General features: G+C 48.3%; 1 protein-coding gene across 1 annotated transcript in view; it reads right to left on the bottom strand.

Moving 5' to 3' along the window:
- The window catches only part of sgsm2 (small G protein signaling modulator 2), a gene marked incomplete at its 5' end in the record, with an annotated part of 94,412 nt that overhangs the window by 14,676 nt on the left and 59,341 nt on the right, over positions 1-20,395 (bottom strand). The window contains 12 exons of the mRNA XM_038987821.1: positions 30-158; positions 9,141-9,286; positions 9,876-9,940; positions 10,576-10,741; positions 15,099-15,290; positions 15,445-15,594; positions 15,796-16,029; positions 16,147-16,254; positions 16,513-16,704; positions 16,923-17,147; positions 17,230-17,236; positions 19,062-19,264. Coding sequence (XP_038843749.1) covers positions 30-158; positions 9,141-9,286; positions 9,876-9,940; positions 10,576-10,741; positions 15,099-15,290; positions 15,445-15,594; positions 15,796-16,029; positions 16,147-16,254; positions 16,513-16,704; positions 16,923-17,147; positions 17,230-17,236; positions 19,062-19,264 — 1,817 coding nt within the window. The remainder of the gene's footprint in view (positions 1-29; positions 159-9,140; positions 9,287-9,875; positions 9,941-10,575; positions 10,742-15,098; positions 15,291-15,444; positions 15,595-15,795; positions 16,030-16,146; positions 16,255-16,512; positions 16,705-16,922; positions 17,148-17,229; positions 17,237-19,061; positions 19,265-20,395) is intronic.

Genomic DNA, 20,395 nt, shown 5'->3' on the forward strand with positions numbered 1-20,395 from the left:
GACAGACAGACAGACGTATTGTTAGCTACCTGGCTCATGTCCTTCTTGCCCATGCCAAACTTGTAGTGACCCAGCAGGAAGGGCCAGACTTCCTTCCTGATGTCATGCTGTACACCTCCATAATACACCAGCCACAACAACTCCAACTCCTTATAGTTCTAGAGAGAGAGATAAAGAGAGAGAGAGAGAGAGAGAGAGAGAGCGAGAGGGAGAGAGAGGGAGAGAGAGGGAGAGAGAGAGAGAGAGAGAGAGAGAGAGAGAGAGACAGAGAGAGAGAGACAGAGAGAGAGAGACAGAGAGAGAGAGAGAGACAGAGAGAGAGAGAGAGAGAGAGAGAGAGAGAGAGAGAGAGAGAGAGAGAGAGAGAGAGAGACCAAGACAGTGATTCAGATTAGTAAAGCTGGCATGAACAGTATATATAAGACAGCCCTATTTGGTAAAAGTCCATATTATGGCATGAACAGCTCAAATAAGCAAAGAGAAACGACAGTCCATCATTAATTTAAGACATGAAGGTCAGTCAATATGGAAAATTTCAAGAACTTTTAAAGTTTTCTCAAGTGCAGTGGCAAAAACCATCAAGCACTATGGTGAAACTGGCTCTCAAGTTCATTAGAGTTAACTGCACCTCAGATTGCAGCCCAAATAAATGCTTCACAGAGTTCAAGTAACAGACACATCTCAACATCAACTGTTCAGAGGAGACTGTGTGAATCAGGCCTTCATGGTCGAATTGCTGCAAAGAAACCACTACTAAAGGACACCAATGAGAAGAACAGACTTGCTTGGGCCAAGAAACACGAGCAAAGGACATTAGACTGGTGGAAATCTGTCCTTTGGTCTAATGAGACCACATTTTAGATTTTTGATTCCAACCGCCGTGTCTTTGTGAGACGCAGAGTAGGTGAACGGATGATCTCCACGTGTGGTTCCCACCGTGAAGCATGGAGGAGGTGGTGTGGGGATGCTTTGCTGGTGACTCTGTCAGTGATTTATTTAGAATTCAAGGCACACTTAACCAGCATGGCTACCACAGCATTCTGCAGCGATACGCCATCCCATCTGGTTTGCGCTTAGTGGGACTATCATTTGTTTTTCAACAGGTCAATAACAAGGCAATCTGAAAACAAGGCTCCCTAAGTTTTATCAGCATATCGATTGCACGACACAGGCTGGCAAAACCATGGATCATTGTTATTCTAACTTCCGCGACGCATATAAGGCCCTCCCCCGCCCCCCTTCCGGAAAAGCTGACCACGACTCCATTTTGTTGCTCCCAGCCTATAGACAGAAACTAAAACAGGAAGCACCTGCGCTCAGGTCTGTTCAACGCTGGTCCGACCAATCGTATTCCACGCTTCAAGATTGCTTCGATCACGTGGACTGACAATAACATTAATGAATACGCTGATTCGGTGAGCGATTTTATTAGCAAGTGCATCGGTGATGTTGTACCCACAGCGTCTATTAAAACATTCCCCAACCAGAAACCGTGGATTGATGGCAGCATTCGTGCAAAACTAAAAGCGCGAACCACTGCTTTAAATCAGGGCAAGGCGACCGGAAACATGACCGAATACAAACAGTGTAGCTATTCCCTCCGCAAGGCAATCAAACAAGCTAAGCGTCAGTATAGAGACAAAGTGGAGTCGCAATTCAACGGCTCAGACACGAGAGGTATGTGGCAGGGTCTACAGTCAATCACGGATTACAAAAGGAAAACCAGCCCCGTCGCGGACCACGATGTCTTGCTCCCAGACAAACTAAACAACTTCTTTGCTTGCTTTGAGGACAATACAGTGCCACTGACACGGCCCGCTACCAAAAACCTGCGGGCTCTCCTTCACTGCAGCCAACGTGTGTAAAACATTTACATGTGTTAACCCTCGCAAGGCTGCAGGCCCAGGCGGCATCCCCAGCCGCGTCCTCAGAGCATGCGCAGACCAGCTGGCTGGTGTGTTTACGGACATATTCAATCAATCCCTATCCCAGTCTGTTGTCCCCATATGCTTCAAGATGGCCACCATTGTTCCTGTTCCCAAGAAAGCTAAGGTAACTGAGCTAAATGACTATCGCCCCGTAGCACTCACTTCAGTCATCATGAAGTGCTTTGAGAGACTAGTCAAGGACCATATCACCTCCCCCCTACCTGACACCCTATACCCACTCCAATTCGCATACCGCCCCACAGATGACGCAATCTCAATCGCACTCCACACTGCCCTTTCTCACCTGGACAAAAGGAACACCTATGTGAGAATGCTGTTCATTGACTACAGCTCAGCGTTCAACACCATAGTGCCCTCGAAGCTCATCACTAAGCTAAGGACTCTGGGACTAAACACCTCCCTCTGCAACTGAATCCTGGATATCTCTCATAGCTCCCCCCAAACCTCTCCTATCTCTCATAGCTACCCCCAAACCTCTCCTGTCTCTCATAGCTACCCCCAAACCTCTCCTGTCTCTCATAGCTACCCCCAACCCTCTCCTGTCTCTCATAGCTACCCCCAAACCTCTCCTGTCTCTCATAGCTACCCCCAACCCTCTCGTATCTCTCATAGCTACCTCTAACCCTCTCGTATCTCTCATAGCTACCTCCAACCCTCTCATCTCTCATAGCTACCTCCAACCCTCTCATTTTTCATAGCTACCCCCAACTCTCTCGTATCTCTCATAGCTATCCCCAACCCCCTCTCATATCTCTCATAGCTACCCCCAACCCTCTTGTGTCTCTCATAGCTACCCCCAACTCTCTCGTATCTCTCATAGCTATCCCCAACCCCCTCTCATATCTCTCATAGCTACCCCCAACCCTCTCGTATCTCTCATACCTACCCACAACTCTCTCATCTTTCATAGCTACCCTCAACCCTCTCGTGTCTCTCATAGCTACCCCCAATCCTCTCGTATCTCTCATAGCTACCCCCAACCCTCTCGTGTCTCTCATAGCTACCCCCAACCCCCTCTCATATCTCTCATAGCTACCCCCAACCCCCTCTCATATCTCTCATAGCTACCCCCAACCCTCTCGTGTTTCTCATAGCTACCCCCAACCCTCTCGTGTCTCTCATAGCTACCCCCAACCCTCTCGTATCTCTCATAGCTACCCCAACCCTCTCGTATCTCTCATAGCTACCCCCAACCCCCTCTCATAGCTACCCCCAACCCGCTCGTGTCTCTCATAGCTACCCCCAACCCTCTCGTATCTCTCATAGCTACCCCCAACCTCCTCTCATATCTCTCATAGCTACCCCAACCCTCTCGTGTCTCTCATAGCTACCCCCAACCCTCTCGTATCTCTAATAGCTACCCCCAACCCTCTCGTATCTCTCATAGCTACCCCCAACCCTCTCGTATCTCTCATAGCTACCCCCAACCCTCTCGTATCTCTAATAGCTACCCCCAACCCTCTCATACCTACCCCCAACCCTCTCGTATCTCTCATAGCTACCCCCAACCCTCTCATCTCTCATAGCTACCCCCAACCCTCTCATCTCTCATAGATACCCCCAACCCTCTCATCTCTCATAGCTACCCCCAACCCTCTCATCTCTCATAGCTACCCCCAACCCTCTCATCTCTCATAGCTACCCCCAACACTCTCATATCTCTCATAGCTACCCCCAACCCTCTCATCTCTCATAGCTACCCCCAACACTCTCATATCTCTCATAGCTACCCCCAACCCTCTCATCTCTCATAGCTACCCCCAACACTCTCATATCTCTCATAGCTACCCCCAACCCTCTCATCTCTCATAGCTACCCCCAACCCTCTCATCTCTCATAGCTACCCCCAACCCTCTCATCTCTCATAGCTACCCCCAACCCTCTCATCTCTCATAGCTACCCCCAACACTCTCATCTCTCATAGCTACCCCCAACCCTCTCATCTCTCATAGCTACCCCCAACACTCTCATATCTCTCATAGCTACCCCCAACCCTCTCATCTCTCATAGCTACCCCCAACCCTCTCATCTCTCATAGTTACCCCCAACCCTCTCATCTCTCATAGCTACCCCCAACCCTCTCATCTCTCATAGCTACCCCCAACCCTCTCATCTCTCATAGCTACCCCCAACCCTCTCATCTCTCATAGCTACCCCCAACCCTCTCATCTCTCATAGCTACCCCCAACACTCTCATATCTCTCATAGCTACCCCCAACCCTCTCATCTCTCATAGCTACCCCCAACCCTCTCATATCTCTCATAGCTACCCCCAACCCTCTCATCTCTCATAGCTACCCCCAACACTCTCATATCTCTCATAGCTACCCCCAACCCTCTCATCTCTCATAGCTACCTCCAACCCTCTCATCTCTCATAGCTACCCCCAACACTCTCATCTCTCATAGCTACCCCCAACCCTCTCATCTCTCATAGCTACCCCCAACACTCTCATATCTCTCATAGCTACCCCCAACCCTCTCATCTCTCATAGCTACCCCCAACCCTCTCATCTCTCATAGCTACCCCCAACCCTCTCATCTCTCATAGCTACCCCCAACCCTCTCATCTCTCATAGCTACCCCCAACCCTCTCATCTCTCATAGCTACCCCCAACCCTCTCATCTCTCATAGCTACCCCCAACACTCTCATATCTCTCATAGCTACCCCCAACCCTCTCATCTCTCATAGCTACCCCCAACCCTCTCATATCTCTCATAGCTACCCCCAACCCTCTCATCTCTCATAGCTACCCCCAACACTCTCATATCTCTCATAGCTACCCCCAACCCTCTCATCTCTCATAGCTACCTCCAACCCTCTCATCTCTCATAGCTACCCCCAACACTCTCATCTCTCATAGCTACCCCCAACCCTCTCATCTCTCATAGCTACCCCCAACACTCTCATATCTCTCATAGCTACCCCCAACCCTCTCATCTCTCATAGCTACCCCCAACCCTCTCATCTCTCATAGCTACCCCCAACACTCTCATCTCTCATAGCTACCCCCAACCCTCTCATCTCTCATAGCTACCCCCAACCCTCTCATCTCTCATAGCTACCCCCAACCCTCTCATATCTCTCATAGCTACCCCCAACCCTCTCATCTCTCATAGCTACCCCCAACCCTCTCATCTCTCATAGCTACCCCCAACCCTCTCATCTCTCATAGCTACCCCCAACCCTCTCATCTCTCATAGCTACCCCCAACCCTCTCATCTCTCATAGCTACCCCCAACACTCTCATCTCTCATAGCTACCCCCAACCCTCTCATCTCTCATAGCTACCCCCAACCCTCTCATCTCTCATAGCTACCCCCAACCCTCTCATCTCTCATAGCTACCCCCAACCCTCTCATCTCTCATAGCTACCCCCAACCCTCTCATCTCTCATAGCTACCCCCAACACTCTCATATCTCTCATAGCTACCCCCAACCCTCTCATCTCTCATAGCTACCCCCAACCCTCTCATCTCTCATAGCTACCCCCAACACTCTCATCTCTCATAGCTACCCCCAACACTCTCATCTCTCATAGCTACCCCCAACCCTCTCATCTCTCATAGCTACCCCCAACCCTCTCATCTCTCATAGCTACCCCCAACACTCTCATCTCTCATAGCTACCCCCAACCCTCTCATCTCTCATAGCTACCCCCAACACTCTCATATCTCTCATAGCTACCCCCAACACTCTCATATCTCTCATAGCTACCCCCAACCCTCTCATCTCTCATAGCTACCCCCAACACTCTCATCTCTCATAGCTACCCCCAACCCTCTCATCTCTCATAGCTACCCCCAACCCTCTCATCTCTCATAGCTACCCCCAACCCTCTCATCTCTCATAGCTACCCCCAACCCTCTCATCTCTCATAGCTACCCCCAACACTCTCATATCTCTCATAGCTACCCCCAACCCTCTCATCTCTCATAGCTACCCCCAACCCTCTCATATCTCTCATAGCTACCCCCAACCCTCTCATCTCTCATAGCTACCCCCAACACTCTCATATCTCTCATAGCTACCCCCAACCCTCTCATCTCTCATAGCTACCTCCAACCCTCTCATCTCTCATAGCTACCCCCAACACTCTCATCTCTCATAGCTACCCCCAACCCTCTCATCTCTCATAGCTACCCCCAACACTCTCATATCTCTCATAGCTACCCCCAACCCTCTCATCTCTCATAGCTACCCCCAACCCTCTCATCTCTCATAGCTACCCCCAACCCTCTCATCTCTCATAGCTACCCCCAACCCTCTCATCTCTCATAGCTACCCCCAACCCTCTCATCTCTCATAGCTACCCCCAACCCTCTCATCTCTCATAGCTACCCCCAACACTCTCATATCTCTCATAGCTACCCCCAACCCTCTCATCTCTCATAGCTACCCCCAACCCTCTCATATCTCTCATAGCTACCCCCAACCCTCTCATCTCTCATAGCTACCCCCAACACTCTCATATCTCTCATAGCTACCCCCAACCCTCTCATCTCTCATAGCTACCTCCAACCCTCTCATCTCTCATAGCTACCCCCAACACTCTCATCTCTCATAGCTACCCCCAACCCTCTCATCTCTCATAGCTACCCCCAACACTCTCATATCTCTCATAGCTACCCCCAACCCTCTCATCTCTCATAGCTACCCCCAACACTCTCATCTCTCATAGCTACCCCCAACCCTCTCATCTCTCATAGCTACCCCCAACCCTCTCATCTCTCATAGCTACCCCCAACCCTCTCATCTCTCATAGCTACCCCCAACACTCTCATATCTCTCATAGCTACCCCCAACCCTCTCATCTCTCATAGCTACCCCCAACCCTCTCATCTCTCATAGCTACCCCCAACCCTCTCATCTCTCATAGCTACCCCCAACCCTCTCATCTCTCATAGCTACCCCCAACCCTCTCATCTCTCATAGCTACCCCCAACACTCTCATCTCTCATAGCTACCCCCAACCCTCTCATCTCTCATAGCTACCCCCAACCCTCTCATCTCTCATAGCTACCCCCAACCCTCTCATCTCTCATAGCTACCCCCAACCCTCTCATCTCTCATAGCTACCCCCAACCCTCTCATCTCTCATAGCTACCCCCAACACTCTCATATCTCTCATAGCTACCCCCAACCCTCTCATCTCTCATAGCTACCCCCAACCCTCTCATCTCTCATAGCTACCCCCAACACTCTCATCTCTCATAGCTACCCCCAACACTCTCATCTCTCATAGCTACCCCCAACCCTCTCATCTCTCATAGCTACCCCCAACCCTCTCATCTCTCATAGCTACCCCCAACACTCTCATCTCTCATAGCTACCCCCAACCCTCTCATCTCTCATAGCTACCCCCAACACTCTCATATCTCTCATAGCTACCCCCAACACTCTCATATCTCTCATAGCTACCCCCAACCCTCTCATCTCTCATAGCTACCCCCAACACTCTCATCTCTCATAGCTACCCCCAACACTCTCATCTCTCATAGCTACCCCCAACCCTCTCATCTCTCATAGCTACCCCCAACCCTCTCATCTCTCATAGCTACCCCCAACCCTCTCATCTCTCATAGCTACCCCCAACCCTCTCATCTCTCATAGCTACCCCCAACCCTCTCATCTCTCATAGCTACCCCCAACACTCTCATATCTCTCATAGCTACCCCCAACCCTCTCATCTCTCATAGCTACCCCCAACCCTCTCATCTCTCATAGCTACCCCCAACACTCTCATCTCTCATAGCTACCCCCAACACTCTCATCTCTCATAGCTACCCCCAACCCTCTCATCTCTCATAGCTACCCCCAACCCTCTCATCTCTCATAGCTACCCCCAACACTCTCATCTCTCATAGCTACCCCCAACCCTCTCATCTCTCATAGCTACCCCCAACACTCTCATCTCTCATAGCTACCCCCAACCCTCTCATCTCTCATAGCTACCCCCAACACTCTCATCTCTCATAGCTACACCCAACCCTCTCATCTCTCATAGCTACCCCCAACACTCTCATATCTCTCATAGCTACCCCCAACACTCTCATATCTCTCATAGCTACCCCCAACCCTCTCATCTCTCATAGCTACCCCCAACACTCTCATCTCTCATAGCTACCCCCAACACTCTCATCTCTCATAGCTACCCCCAACCCTCTCATCTCTCATAGCTACCCCCAACCCTCTCATCTCTCATAGCTACCCCCAACACTCTCATCTCTCATAGCTACCCCCAACACTCTCATCTCTCATAGCTACCCCCAACCCTCTCATCTCTCATAGCTACCCCCAACCCTCTCATCTCTCATAGCTACCCCCAACACTCTCATCTCTCATAGCTACCCCCAACCCTCTCATATCTCTCATAGCTACCCCCAACCCTCTCATCTCTCATAGCTACCCCCAAAACATACTTATTTGAAGTCGGTTTACTTCTCTAACCAACAACACCATGTGTTTACTTCTCTAACCAACAACACCATGTGTTTACTTCTCTAACCAACAACACCATGTGTTTACTTCTCTAACCAACAACACCATGTGTTTACTTCTCTAACCAACAACACCATGTGTTTACTTCTCTAACCAACAACACCATGTGTTTACTTCTCTAACCAACAACACCATGTGTTTACTTCTCTAACCAACAACACCATGTGTTTACTTCTCTAACCAACAACACCATGTGTTTACTTCTCTAACCAACAACACCATGTGGACATTCATTTCTTCTTGAATTGAATATGATTACTGAGCATAGAGTGATGTTTATGTTCACCCCTTTTAGAGGACTAGCTACAACATTACACCCAGCCACCCAGTCAGCCAGTCAGTCAGCCAGCCACCAAGCCACCCACCCGCCCAGCCAGCCAGGCAGCCTCCCAGCCATCCACCTAGCCAGCCACCCACCCACCGACCCACCCACCCACCCAGCCAGCCAGCCAGCCAGCCAGCCAGCCAGCCAGCCAGCCAGCCAGCCAGCCAGCCAGCCAGCCAGCCAGCCAGCCAGCCAGCCAGCCAGCCAGCTACTCAGCCATCCACCGAGCCAGCCACCCAGCCAGCCAGCTGTCCACCTCGCCAGCCACCCACCCACCCAGCCAGCCAGGCAGCCACACATCCAGCCATCCACCTAGCCAGCCACCCACCCACCCACCCAGCCAGCCAGCAAGTCACTAACCCACCTTGCAGTCTTTCTGGTACTTTCTCCACACGTCTCTGCTCAGGCCCCCCGATGCCTCGCAAGGTTTGTCAGGAAGGACAATGTTGTGGCTGACCAGTGCTGACAGGTGGGTACGGACCGTGGACAGGTGTCGACAGTAGGCCAGCCCTGGGGGGAGGGAGGGAGACACAGGTTTGGAGAGAAAGAGATAGGACATGAGCGAGACAGACAGAGGGCGTGAGACAGGAAGGAAGGAGTGAAGGGAAAGAGATAGGACATGATAGAGACAGACGGAGGGGGTGAGACAGGAAGGAAGGAGTGAAGGGAAAGAGATAGGACATGATAGAGACAGACGGAGGGCGTGAGACAGGAAGGAAGGAGTGAAGGGAAAGAGATAGGGCATGATAGAGATAGGACATGATAGAGACAGACGGAGGGCGTGAGACAGGAAGGAAGGAGTGAAGGGAAAGAGATAGGACATGATAGAGACAGACGGAGGGCGTGAGACAGGAAGGAAGGAGTGAAGGGAAAGAGATAGGGCATGATAGAGACAGACAGAGGGCGTGAGACAGGAAGGAAGGAGTGAAGGGAAAGAGATAGGGCATGATAGAGACAGACAGAGGGCGTGAGTCAGGAAGGAAGGAGTGGAGAAAGATAGACAAAAGAAGACAGGGAACTCCCGTACTCATTCCCTTTATGAACGAACAGGGAACTGAGAAACAAACTACTTTGAGAGAAAGAACACAGACAGACTTACATCCGTAGAAGGCCCTGGACACGATCTGCCTTTTCATATTCTGGCACAGCATCTTCAGAGGGATACTGGAAAGAGGAAACACACGCACAGTGGTGCGATGATGATAGTATGATTTCAGGTTATCAAATAATGATGTGATGAATCAGGACTGTGTGTGAGTAACGGACTCTGTGTGTGAGTAACGGACTCTGTGTGTGAGTAACGGACTCTGTGTGTGAGTAACGGACTCTGTGTGTGAGTAACGGACTCTGTGTGTGAGTAACGGACTCTGTGTGTGAGTAACGGACTCTGTGTGTGAGTAACGGACTCTGTGTGTGTGTAACGGACTCTGTGTGTGAGTAACGGACTGTGTGTGAGTAACGGACTCTGTGTGTGAGTAACGGACTCTGTGTGTGAGTAACGGACTCTGTGTGTGAGTAACGGACTCTGTGTGTGAGTAACGGACTGTGTGTGAGTAACGGACTCTGTGTGTGAGTAACGGACTGTGTGTGTGTGCATGTGCGTGCGTATGCATGCGTGTATGTGTGAGTTCGTGTGTGTGTTGTGGTGTGTGTGTGTGTGTGTGTGTGTGTGTGTGTGTGTGTGTGTGTGTGTGTGTGTGTGTGTGTGTGTGTGTGTGTGTGTGTGTGTGCATGCGTATGGGTGAGTTCTTGAGTACGTGTTTGTGTGTGTGTGTGTGTGTGTGTGTGTGTATTCTCACCGGTCGTGGATGCAGGTGCAGCCTCCTGGGTATTCCAAGGAGACGTTACTGCCCCTTGTGGAGCAACACAGACATGACGACATGTGACTGGTGCACTCTGCTGCCTGCTGCCATGACGATGGGCTGCCTCCCATATAGGCACCCTGGATGTCCATCTCCCCATGGTCTGGAGGGGGAGGGATGGAGAGAGAGAGAGGGGGAGGATGGATGGAGAGAGCGGGAGAATGGAGAGAGGGGGAGAGAGGGAGAATGGAGGGAGAGGGGGGATGGAGAGAGAGAGCGAGACGGATGGAGGGAGAGGGGGGATGGAGAGAGAGAGCGAGACGGATGGACAGAGAAGGGAGAGAGTAACGATGGAGAGGGAGCGAAAGTGATGGAGCAAGGGGGAGTACAACAGCGAGAAAAGAGATCAAACAATAGGTAGGGACTGAGAAGATTAAAGGTGCTCTGAGACACTAAACTAATCTAGTTAACATCCCTTGTCTGGCTACAATGACATTATCTGTAATTATACATGACATCAATTCATTAAGGTAGAGAGAGAGTTCTCTCTTTATCGATTTCAGATTCATGTGTTTAAAAAAAAATAGCTCTTTCAAATATTGTATTTTTCATTTTGCGTACATTGCTCACATACAGTTGAAGTCGGAAGTTTACATACACTTAGGTTGGAGTCATTAAAACTTGTTTTTCAACCACTCAACACATTTCTTGTTAAAAAACTATAGTTTTGGCAAGTCGGTTAGGACATCTACTTTGTGCATGACACAAGTCATTTTTCCAACAATTGTTTACAGACAGATTATTTCACTTATAATTCACAATTCCAGTGGGTCAGAAGTTTACATACACTAAGTTGACTGTGCCTTTAAACAGCTTGGAAAATTCCAGAAAAGGATGTCATGGCTTCTGATAGGCTAATTGACATCATTTGAGTCAATTGAAGGTGTACCTGTGGATGTATTTCAAGGCCTACCTTCAAACTCAGTACCTCTTTGCTTGACATCATGGGAAAATCAAAAGAAATCAGCCAAGACCTCAGAAAAAAAATTGTAGACCTCCACAAGTCTGGTTCATCCTTGGGAGCAATGTTCAAATGCATGAAGGTACCATGTTCATCTGTACAAACAATAGTCCGCAAGTATAAACACCATGGGATCACGCAGCTGTCATAACGCTCAGGAAGGAGACGCGTTCTGTCTCCTAGAGATGAACATACTTTGGTGCGAAAAGTGCAAATCAATCCCAGAACAACAGCAAAGGACCTTGTGAAGATGCTGGAGGAAACAGGTACAAAAGTATCTTTATCCACAATAAAACGAGTCCTATATCGACAGAATCTGAAAGGCCGCTCAGCAAGGAAGATGCCACTGCTCCAAAACTGCCATAAAAAAGCCAGACTACGGTTTGCAACTGCACATGGGGACAAAGATCGTACATTTTGGAGAAATGTCCTCTGGTCTGATGAAACAAAAATAGAACTGTTTGGCCATAATGACCATCGTTATGTTTGGAGAAAAAAGGGGGATGCTTGCAAGCCGAAGAACACCATCCCAACCGTGAAGCACGGGGGTGGCAGCATCATGTTGTGGGGGTGCCTTGCTGCAGGAGGGACTGGTGCAATTCACAAAATAGATGGCATCATGAGGCAGGAAAATGATGTGGATATATTGAAGCAACATCTCAAGACATCAGTCAGGAAGTTAAAGCTTGGTCGCAAATGGGTCTTCCAAATGGACAATGACCCCAAGCATACTTCCAAAGTTGTGGCAAAATGGCTTAAGGACAACAAAGTCAAGGTATTGGAGTGGCCATCACAAAGCCCTGACCTCAATCCCATAGAAAATGTGTGGGCAGAACTGCAAAAGCGTGTGCGAGCAAGGAGGCCTACAAACCTGACTCAGTTACACCAGCTCTGTCAGGAGGAATGGGCCAAAATTCACCCAACTTATTGTGGGAAGCTTGTGGAAGGCTACCCAAAACTTTTGACCCAAGTTAAACAATTTAAAGGCAATGCTACCAAATACTAATTGAGTGTATGTAAACTTCTGACACACTGGGAATGTGATGAAAGAAATAAAAGCTGAAATAAATCATTCTCTCTACTATTATTCTGACATTTCACATTCTTAAAATAAAGTGGTGATCCTAACTGGCCTAAGACAGGGAAGTTTTACTAGGATTAAATGTCAGGAATTGTGGAAAAACGGAGTTTAAATGTATTTGCCTAAGGTGTATGTAAACTTCCAACTTCAACTGTAGATGAGGTATACATTTATGTATGTGATTGTCCGTGAGTCAGACAGGCATCATAAAACACATAACATTATATTGAGAATAAACAAAAACTGGAAATGAATAGGAAGAAGTTATGGGAAGCAAGAGTTTTGGAAACAAACGGAAGGAAGCGAGCAGACAGAGCAGAGCATGCTGGGGCAGAGAGAAGACAACATGGAGAACAGACCGGCTCCACAAAAGGACCAAAAAAATACATTAGGAGAGGGGGAGAGGAGAAGGCCAGGAGGAGAGGAGAGCGGGAGAGGAGAAGGCCAGGAGGAGAGGAGAGCGGTGAGAGGAGAAGGCCAGGAGGAGAGGAGAGCGGGAGAGGAGAAGGCCAGGAGGAGAGGAGAGCGGGAGAGGAGAAGGCCAGGAGGAGAGGAGAGCGGTGAGAGGAGAAGGCCAGGAGGAGAGGAGAGCGGTGAGAGGAGAAGGCCAGGAGGAGAGGAGAGCGGTGAGAGGAGAAGGCCAGGAGGAGAGGAGAGCGGGAGAGGAGAAGGCCAGGAGGAGAGGAGAGCGGGAGAGGAGAAGGCCAGGAGGAGAGGAGAGCGGTGAGAGGAGAAGGCCAGGAGGAGAGGAGAGCGGGAGAGGAGAAGGCCAGGAGGAGAGGAGAGCGGGAGAGGAGGCCAGGAGGAGAAGAGAGTGGGAGAGGAGAAGGCCAGGAGGAGAGAGACAGGGCAGCGGGGTTCTCAGTCCATGCAGGAAGCATAAAGCCAGAACATAACAACATAAAAGGAACTAAAACTAAAAAACTAAAAGTAGAAAGAATCAGAAAAATGTAAACATGAAAGAAATGCTCTTCACCTTAATTCTTCAGGATGGAGCTGATGAGCTGTTATAAATATGAGTAGCTACTCTTCGATTGTTCAGCAGAAAAACCATGAAATTAAAACGATAAAACATAACCAAACATAAAATGCTGCCTGGACAGGAGACCCCGCATTCACACTCACTAGAAAGGTATTTTTTTGGGCCAACAGGAAGGGATTTTAGGGTTTTTGGTAATGCACTCCCTTGACATAACGATACTGTGACAGGGTAGGAACCAAAATGTGACAGGGTAGGAACCAAAATGTGACAGGGTAGGAACCAAAATGTGACAGGGTAGGAACCAAAGTGTGACAGGGTAGGAACCAAAATGTGACAGGGTAGGAACCAAAGTGTGACAGGGTAGGATACAAAGTGTGACAGGGTAGGAACCAAAATGTGACAGGGTAGGAAACCAACGTGTAACAGGGTAGGAAACCAACGTGTAACAGGGTAGGAACCAAAGTGTGACAGGGTAGGAACCAACGTGTGACAGGGTAGGAACCAACGTGTGACAGGGTAGGAACCAACGTGTAACAGGGTAGGAACCAACGTGTGACAGGGTAGAAACCAAAGTGTGACAGGGTAGAAAACAAAGTGTGACAGGGTAGGAACCAAAGTATGACAGGGTAGTGTGAGAGGGTAGAAACCAAAGTGTGACAGGGTAGGAACCAAAGTATGACAGGGTAGGATACAAAGTGTGACAGGGTAGTGTGAGAGGGTAGAAACCAAAGTGTGACAGGGTAGGAGCCAACGTGTAACAGGGTAGAAACCAAAGTGTAACAGGGTAGAAACCAAAGTGTGACAGGGTAGAAACCAACGTGTGAGAGGGTAGAAACCAAAGTGTGACAGGGTAGGATCCAAAATGCGACAGGGTAGGAACCAAAATGTGACAGGGTAGGATACAAAGTGTGACAGGGTAGGATACAAAGTGTGACAGAGTAGAAACCAACGTGTGACAGGGTAAAAACCAACGTGTGACAGGGTAGGAACCAAAAAAAGTTTTGTCGATGTCTCAACTACTGCGGAACCCCACAGGACCTAGCCATCACAACGGAAGGGACGAGGGCACGACCTGGGTTAAGTGAAGAATTACAGCGAACAGCATTGCAGAAAGAACAGCAACAGAGGAAGAGGAACAAACTAAATCAGAGCAAAGAAAGAAAGGGGAGAGAGAGAAGATATACATACATTTTTTTTAACACATTCTGTTAAAACAAAATGAAACTGGTTGCTGCATATCTCACATGTAAATTCGTCAGGCATGCTGTAGTGAACACAAATGAAGACAACGGAGCCAAAACAACAACTAAACAGTAAAGAGAAGGGTTAGTGAACCAAACCAAAAGTGCAAAAAGGAAAAAACAACAGAGCAAATTATCAAAGCATTTATTTGTGTCCCAGAACCCAACAGTGCTGAGAGGAGAGGACCATCATACTGGGACTAACATGGTACTGCTCCACTGAGAGGACCATCATACTGGGACTAACATGGTACTGCTCCACTGAGAGGACCATAATACTGGGACTAACATGGTACTGCTCCACTGAGAGGACCATAATACTGGGACTAACATGGTACTGCTCCACTGAGAGGACCATAATACTGGGACTAACATGGTACTGCTCCACTGAGAGGAGAGGACCATCATACTGGTACTAACATGGTACTGCTCCACTGAGAGGACCATAATACTGGGACTAACATGGTACTGCTCCACTGAGAGGACCATAATACTGGGACTAACATGGTACTGCTCCACTGAGAGGAGAGGACCATCATACTGGTACTAACATGGTACTGCTCCACTGAGAGGACCATCATACTGGGACTAACATGGTACTGCTCCACTGAGAGGACCATAATACTGGGACTAACATGGTACTGCTCCACTGAGAGGACCATAATACTGGGACTAACATGGTACTGCTGCACTGAGAGGAGAGGACCATCATACTGGGACTAACATGGTACTGCTCCACTGAGAGGACCATAATACTGGGACTAACATGGTACTGCTCCACTGAGAGGAGAGGACCATCATACTGGGACTAACATGGTACTGCTCCACTGAGAGGACCATAATACTGGGACTAACATGGTACTGCTCCACTGAGAGGAGAGGACCATCATACTGGTACTAACATGGTACTGCTCCACTGAGAGGACCATCATACTGGGACTAACATGGTACTGCTCCACTGAGAGGACCATAATACTGGGACTAACATGGTACTGCTCCACTGAGAGGACCATAATACTGGGACTAACATGGTACTGCTCCACTGAGAGGACCATCATACTGGGACTAACATGGTACTGCTCCACTGAGAGGACCATCATACTGGTACTAACATGGTACTGCTCCACTGAGAGGAGAGGACCATCATACTGGGACTAACATGGTACTGCTCCACTGAGAGGAGAGGACCATCATACTGGGACTAACATGGTACTGCTCCACTGAGAGGAGAGGACCATCATACTGGTACTAACATGGTACTGCTCCACTGAGAGGACCATAATACTGGGACTAACATGGTACTGCTCCACTGAGAGGACCATAATACTGGGACTAACATGGTACTGCTCCACTGAGAGGAGAGGACCATCATACTGGGACTAACATGGTACTGCTCCACTGAGAGGAGAGGACCATCATACTGGGACTAACATGGTACTGCTCCACTGAGAGGAGAGGACCATCATACTGGGACTAACATGGTACTGCTCCACTGAGAGGAGAGGACCATCATACTGGGACTAACATGGTACTGCTCCACTGAGAGGAGAGGACCATCATACTGGGACTAACATGGTACTGCTCCACTGAGAGGAGAGGACCATCATACTGGTACTAACATGGTACTGCTCCACTGAGAGGACCATCATACTGGGACTAACATGGTACTGCTCCACTGAGAGGACCATCATACTGGTACTAACATGGTACTGCTCCACTGAGAGGACCATCATATTGGGACTAACATGGTACTGCTCCACTGAGAGGACCATCATACTGGTACTAACATGGTACTGCTCCACTGAGAGGAGAGGACCATCATACTGGTACTAACATGGTACTGCTCCACTGAGAGGAGAGGACCAACATACTGGTACTAACATGGTACTGCTCCACTGAGAGGAGAGGACCATCATACTGGGACTAACATGGTACTGCTCCACTGAGAGGACCATCATACTGGGACTAACATGGTACTGCTCCACTGAGAGGACCAACATACTGGGACTAACATGGTACTGCTCCACTGAGAGGAGAGGACCATCATACTGGGACTAACATGGTACTGCTCCACTGAGAGGACCATCATACTGGTACTAACATGGTACTGCTCCACTGAGAGGAGGACCATCATACTGGAACTAACATGGTACTGCTCCACTGAGAGGACCATCATACTGGGACTAACATGGTACTGCTCCACTGAGAGGACCATCATACTGGTACTAACATGGTACTGCTCCACTGAGAGGAGAGGACCATCATACTGGGACTAACATGGTACTGCTCCACTGAGAGGACCATAATACTGGGACTAACATGGTACTGCTCCACTGAGAGGAGAGGACCATCATAACTGAGACTAGAGTATATATTTTTTAGATTACTGTCCCAACAAAATACTTAAATGCATAATTTTGTCCTTGAAACTTTACATTGAAATACTGTAGAATTCCATTCATTACTATGGAGGACTGTTCCTACTGGGGAGTACCAAAATGTCCGACCGGTGGCTTCCAAACCTCTCAATGTCTAGTCTCCCAGTCCCTGTCGCTGAAAAACATCCCCCACAGCATGATGCTGCCACCACCATGCTTCACCGTAGGGATGGTGCCAGGTTTTCTCCAGATGTGACGCTTGGCATTCAGGCCAAAGAGTTCATTATTGGTTTCATCAGACCAGAGAATCTTGTTTCTCATGGTCTGAGAGTCTTTAGGTGCCTTTTGACAAACTCCAAGCGGGCTGTCATGTGATTTTACTGAGGAGTGGCTTCCGTCTGGCCACTCTACCATAAAGGCCTGATTTTTGGAGTGCTGCAGAGATTGTTGTCCTTCTGGAAGGTTCTCAAATCTCCACAGAGGAACTCCGGAGCTCTGTCAGAGTGACCATCGGGTTCTTGGTCACCTCTTTGATCAAGGCCCTTCTCCCCTGATTGCTCAGTTTGGCTGGGCGACCAGCTCTAGGAAGAGTCTTGGTGGTTCCAAACTTCTTCCATTTAAGAATGATGGAGGCCACTGTGTTCTTGGGCACCTTCAATGCTGCAGAAATGTTTTGTTACCCTTCCCCAGATCTGTGTCTTGACACAATCCTGTCTCGGAGCTCTATGGACAATTCCTTCGACCTCATGGTTTTTGCTCTGACATTCACTGTCAACTGTGGGACCTTATATAGACAGGTGTGTGCCTTTCCAAATCATGTCCAAGCAATTGAATTTACCACAGGTGGACTCCAATCAAGTTGTAGAAACATCTCAAGGATGATCAATGGAAACAGGATGCACCTGAGATCAATTTTGAGTCTCATAGCATAGGGTCTGAATACTTATGTAATTAAAGTATTTCTGTTTAAAAAATGTAATACATTTGCAAAAATGTCTAAAAACCTTTGTTATTTTGGGGTAATGTGTGTAGATTGCTGAGGAAAAATATTTATTTAATCAATTTTAGAATAAGGCTGTAACGTATCAAAATGTGCTAAAAAGTCTGAATTCTTTCCGAATGCACTGTACAGTACATCAACGCTTAGAGCCTTTTACCCTGGCAATTGAATGAATGATTCTCTCTCTATGGCAGGGGTGTCAAACTCATTCCACGGAGGGCCTAGTGTCTGCAGGTTTTTGGTTTTTCCTTTCAATAAAGCCCTAGACAACCAGGTGTGGGGAGTTCCTAACTAATTAGTGATGTTAATTCATCAATCAAGTACAAGGGAGGAGCGAAAACCCGCAGACACTCGGCCCCCCGTGGAATGAGTTTGACACCTGTGCTCTATGGTATGATCTACAGAAGTACAAGTAGCCTGTTGACTCAAGGTTCCTACAGGGGAATATTGACGTAAACGCTGAATAAAGGGGCTTCAGGTAACTAGGCTACAGTATGAATCACTTACATCAGATTGGCTTTATGTTGGTCTCCCCACCTCCCATTTCTGTCCTTCCTCTCTCTCCTCCTTCCTCTCCTTCTCTCCCTCTCTGTCTCTAGTTTTGTCATTTTGTATTAAAAGAGAGAGCGGAAACTCAACAGCCATCCACTCTCCCCTCTCTAACTCTCCCAAGCAACCAACCACACACACTCTAACCAACCCTGCACTGTTGGATTAGGCCACAGGGACAAAGAGACACACAGCGGTTTAGATGGGAGGGTAAGATGGGGAGGGATGGACCAGGAGGGTGAATTGTGGGTAGTGAAGTTTGTAAAGGGGGTGGCGGGGGTCAGGTGATAGATAAAAACCTTTCAGGACATTAGGATCTGTGAGGTTCCGCCAACAGATCATTGAGATCATAGCCTGGAGTCTATCCTCCTCCTCTTCATCATCATCCAGCGAGGGAGCACGGCTGCCCGTGGTGTGGTGGTAGTTTATAGTCACTGCTATATAACCAGGTAATAATACACACAGATAACACAGTTAAACATATAACACAGCACCATCTATAGGCCTGGTGGTAGTGTATAGTCACTGCTATATAACCAGGTAATAATACACACAGATACCAGTTTAACATATAACACAGCGCCATCTATAGGCCTGGTGGTAGTTTATTGTCACTGCTATATAACCAGGTAATAATACACACAGACAACACAGTTAAACATACAGCACAGCCCCATCTATAGGCCTGGTGGTGTGGTGGTAGTTTATAGTCACTGCTATATAACCAGGTAATAATACACACAGATAACACAGTTTAACATACAACACAGCGCCATCTATAGGCCTGATGGTAGTTTATAGTCACTGCTATATAACCAGGTAATAATACCAGGCCCCCAGTGTCCGGTCTGGACAGTGAAGTCACAAGCTCTGCTGGTCGGCGTAGCAACCTAGCGGTGCCAAAAGCCGATAGTAGTTAGCTGTTACGATTCCATGTTATATTATTACTGAGTTAATAATGTTACATGCATGTTGTTTGTTGACATTTATACAGTCCTTTGTTCTATTCCTCATTCTCTCTCTCTAGTTATTGTTGTCACTACACCATTTACACTCCTCTATATCCCATGGTTTACGGTCTGATATACCTTGGCTGTCAGCCAATCAGCATTCAGGGCTCCAACCACCCAGTTTATATTCCTCTATATCCCATGGTGAATTATTTTAAAGTCTGCTACAAATCGAGGTTATTTAATTAAATAGTGATCCATTCTGTCTACATTTGTCGTCACACAGGACTACGTGCTGACACAGACCAATCACGGGCCGGCAGGCTACGAGGAGGCAGGATGAAAATGACTACATCGACCATGATCCTTTGCTAGTTATGGCCACTTTCACCATGATCCTTAGCATTTTTTTGGTGCCATTCAGCCCCATTCAGCAATATGGCGCGCTTCAAATTCAAATAGTTCCGGCTTCATGCACCATCGGGAGTTTGCCATAGGAATACATGGATGACGTCAGCGCTATCACCATCTACTGGTTTTAATGTCCATGGATAAAACACACAGAGAACACAGATATACATACAGTACTGCGCCATCTATAGGCCTGGAGGAATC

Source organism: Salvelinus namaycush, unplaced genomic scaffold (genome assembly GCF_016432855.1).
Source record: "Salvelinus namaycush isolate Seneca unplaced genomic scaffold, SaNama_1.0 Scaffold866, whole genome shotgun sequence".
NCBI lineage: Eukaryota > Metazoa > Chordata > Actinopteri > Salmoniformes > Salmonidae > Salvelinus > Salvelinus namaycush.